This window comes from Triticum urartu, unplaced genomic scaffold, assembly GCF_003073215.2.
Source record: "Triticum urartu cultivar G1812 unplaced genomic scaffold, Tu2.1 TuUngrouped_contig_4367, whole genome shotgun sequence".
Taxonomy (NCBI): domain Eukaryota; kingdom Viridiplantae; phylum Streptophyta; class Magnoliopsida; order Poales; family Poaceae; genus Triticum; species Triticum urartu.
Genome location: NW_024114950.1, coordinates 1 through 4,081, shown reverse-complemented (window position 1 = coordinate 4,081; position 4,081 = coordinate 1). Strand labels below are relative to the sequence as shown.

At 42.2% G+C, this 4,081-nt stretch overlaps 1 protein-coding gene across 1 annotated transcript; it reads right to left on the bottom strand.

The window, feature by feature from the left end:
* Nucleotides 1-1,967: 1,967 nt before the first annotated feature.
* LOC125527720 (histidine--tRNA ligase, cytoplasmic-like) lies at nt 1,968-3,720 on the bottom strand. Its single transcript, XM_048692237.1, has 4 exons — nt 3,548-3,720; nt 3,288-3,471; nt 2,593-2,775; nt 1,968-2,086 (listed from the first exon to the last, which is right to left on the bottom strand). Exons 1-3 carry the CDS (start codon nt 3,641-3,643, stop codon nt 2,654-2,656), a joined length of 402 nt encoding a protein of 133 aa, XP_048548194.1. The 5' UTR covers nt 3,644-3,720; the 3' UTR covers nt 1,968-2,086; nt 2,593-2,653.
* Nucleotides 3,721-4,081: the final 361 nt, after the last annotated feature.

Below are 4,081 nucleotides of genomic sequence, written 5' to 3'. Positions count from 1 at the left end.
TCCCATGTGTAAAAACTAATTATATCTCGAGAAAGAGGAGAGATAAGGTGAGGAGGAGTGGGGCATGGTGATGATTGGTGGTCGGGCTGAGCGGAGGCATGAGGATGGACGACTGATGACCCACAAGTATAGGGATCTATCGTAGTCCTTTCGATAAGTAAGAGTGTCGAACCCAGCAAGGAGCAGAAGGAAATGACAAGCGGTTTTCATCAAGGTATTCTCTGCAAGTACTGGAATTATCGGTAACAAATAGTTTTGTGATAAGATAATTCGTAACGGGTAACAAGTAACAAAAGTAAACAAGGTGCAACAAGATGTCTCAATCATTTTTGTAGCAAAGGACAAGCCTGGACAAAATCTTATATAAAGCAAAGCGCTCCCGAGGACACATAGGAATATTGTCAACCTAGTTTTCATCATGCTCATATGATTCGCGTTCGTTACTTTGATAATTTGATATGTGGGTGGACCGGTGCTTGGGTGCTGCCCTTCCTTGGACAAGCCTCCCACTTATGACTAACCCCTCTCGCAAGCATCCGCAACTACGAAAGAAGTATTAAGGTAAACCTAACCATAACATGAAACATATGAATCCAAATCAGCCCTTTACGAAGCAACGCATAAACTAGGGTTTAAGCTCCTGTCACTCTAGCAACTCATCATCTACTTATTACTTCTCAATGCCTCCCCCTAGGCCCAAACAATGGTGAAGTGTCATGTAGTCGACGTTCACATAACACCACTAGAGGAGAGAGAATATGCATCTCATCAAAATATCGAACGAATACCAAACTCACATGATTACTTATAACAAGACTTCTCCCATATCCTCGGGAACAAACGTAACTACTCACAAAACATATTTATGATCAAGATCAGAGGAGTATTAATTATCATTAAGGATCTGAAAATATAATCTTCCACCGAATAAATGAACTAGCATCAACTAGCATCAACTACAAGGTCGGACTGAGCGGAGGCATGAGGATGGACGACACCGGCAACGGCCACCATGCCAGATTGTTCCAGAGGCTTCCTTTTTAAATTGCTCAACAATGAGGTTGTGGGAGATAAGGATGAACGAGGGAAGGCCTTATCTGTAAATGTGGAGAGAGGTGCGGGTATCTTTTTGCAAAATTGCCATAGTTTGCTTTCTATCCGCCAGATATAGATCGGACGGCCTATATTGTAAGATGGCAGGCACACCATCATCACCAACTCGATTTTTTAGAGAGGACAACAAATTAGAGAGGACAAGAAACATGCACATTTGCTAGATCTCTGCAATTTTTATTTATGCTGGTCATGCCATGATGACTAGTTCCAGTTTATGAACAACTAACGTGCACATGAAGCCCAATCCTATATATGTACTGATGGCAGCCTTCAGTTCAATTTAGAGACCTTCCTTTCTTTTTCATCTGTACATGTCTTATTGTATTATTTAGTAGCCATATAGGTCTGCCACTAATTATACATGCTATTATGAATTTCGGCAAAACTTGGGTATTATGCAACTGTGAAAGTGTTGTGCAATGGCAGAAATTGACAAGAGGACACCTCAAATTGGTATGAGATTCAGATATTCGGATGAGGCTTGGGTGTTTTGGGTAGAATATAAATATATGGGGGGTCACATAGGCTTTGATGTGAGGAAAAGGTGCACCAACAAAAGCAAATTTGATGGAAAAGTGACTTCATGCAGATTTGTTTGCTCCAATGAGGGTCGTCGAAGGAAAGGCCAAACTGATCGTGAGCCAAAGCATTTTAGAGCTGAAACAAGAACTGATTGTAGAGTTCGGATGAGTATTACATTGGATCGAGCGGCAGAAAATTATGAAGTTACTGATGTTATGCTGGAACACAACCACTAACTTCAATTGCCACAAACTCACCACTTGTTGGCATCACAAAGGAGGATTTCAGACCTGCAAGCTTTCGAGATAGAGACCACCGATGATGCTGGAATTATATAGCTATCTTATACACAGAATGACTGGAAGATGTCCAATAGATCATGCAGTCCTCGACCTCCCAGCTTCTCAGGATCATTCATAACCTCATAAGCCTGAACTAACTTCTTGAACTGACACATGACATACTGTTAGTTAGCCAGCTCAACCATAAAACAATGTTTTAAACAAACTTGGTAACCGCCTAAAGAGTACTCACTACCCAGCAAAGCTTGACCGAGCATGTCATTTTTAGTTCAGCTAGGTTGATATATGAAAATGGGCAAATAAGTTGTTTGCCTAGTATGCATCAGTATTCAGCAGTCAACTTTTTCTGCAACGCTAAAGAAACTGGACATGTAATAAAATTTGCGCACCACCGAGGATCAATGCAATTTTTTTAAATATCAATTTAGAAACCAAATGCATTACCAGAAAGATATAAACATATGGTTGAATATAAATATATAATAGAGCAACAAAGAAATTTGCTGCTGGGATTGAGCCGAACTAATGTTGGCTGTTGCTACACCCTGCTGCCATTCATACAATTTCTTTGCAAGTAGCAAGCAGCCAAACACACGCATAACACTTTAGCAGAGCAAGCAAAAAGGTCGAGAAAAAAGAACGGAGAGGCTACCTGCAGGCTGCGGCAGTTGGAGCATGGAGGCGGCTGTCGGCGTGCGTGAGTTTTCACAACATCAGAGCAGTGCCGAGAAGATCCTGGTTGAGGCGGAACAAACCCGGCGACAGACGCCAAATACTGAAAGCCTACAAAGCCATTGGCCATACAAAGGTGGCCACATTTCAAGTTCGCCTTGACCTGAACATCGGAAATCACAAAAATCAGATAAATAACACGGAAAGGTGCTTGAACCTAATTTTTTTCTTCATAAACATGGAGAAACATTAATGAACGGAACAATCTTACGTCATATAAAATAAATAAATTAAGATGTTATACGAAACTAAGAAAGAAACCAGATAAAAGCGCTATAAAGTACAGCAGGCTAACAAAATTTAGTCTAGAATATATGCTAGCAAATCAACAATCGTACAAAAAATACCGTGCGCCAACAAAGCTTCGGCTCTGGATCGGGTAGCTAATACGCCATCTCTACTGTAAGTTTGGAACTCACAACAAGCACTTGACATATAAGGCAACAATTCCAACAATTTGTGATCATGTGTATAAATCGACATCATCAGCAAAATGAACGCACGAAGAAACCAAGAACAATGCATCGCCTAGTACACACGCGCTCTACATTTAAGATTTCCTCTCTAAGGGTTAGACAATCTCTGCTTCAACACCTGGACGAAATCCAGACTCACTGACCAGCACCATCCACGGAATGCCTGTCTGAGTCACATACTTTATGTGGTCCAGCTCCCTGGTGGTGAGCTTGAACTCTGCCTTTATCCCAGCACTCCATAACTCATTCGCAAGCTCGGCGGCCAATATAAGGTCCTTCCCTAGAATCGACACCAAAACCTCTGTCACGCTAGCCCGGATAACCTGCGATTCGAGGGCCAAGATCAGTTCTGCTACATTGCCGCAACAACGACATAATGACACAACATTGAGAAAATACCTGGTTATTTTCTTTCTCATGTTGCTCAATGATTGCGAAAACTCTTTCTATTCCAAGATCGACGCCAACAGTGGGGACTTGCTTGTTACTGAACATGCCGACAAGTTTGTCGTACCTGCCACCAACAGTAATAAAACCAAACTATTGCAAAAAAATTATGAGGGCAGCAATCGACAAAACACTGATAGAAAAAGGGCCTGTTGTCCCGGTTTGTAAGGGCCTTTAGTCCCAGTTTCTGAACCGGGACTAAAGTGTCGGTACTAATGCCCTGTCCCTTTAGTCCCGGTTCAATCCAGAACCGGGACTGATGGGCCTCCACATGGCCTGTGCGCGGAGCCCAGGCAGGAGACCCTTTGGTCCTGGTTGGTGGCACCAACCGGGACCAATAGGCATTCACGCATCAGCATTTCTGTGGCTGAGGTTTTTGTTTTTTTTTTAAAGGGGGGGTTGGGGGTTTTGCGGGGTTAATTTAGGTGTTTCATATATTGTGTTAGCTAGTTATAATTAATAGAGAGAAGTGTCCTCTCTTATGTC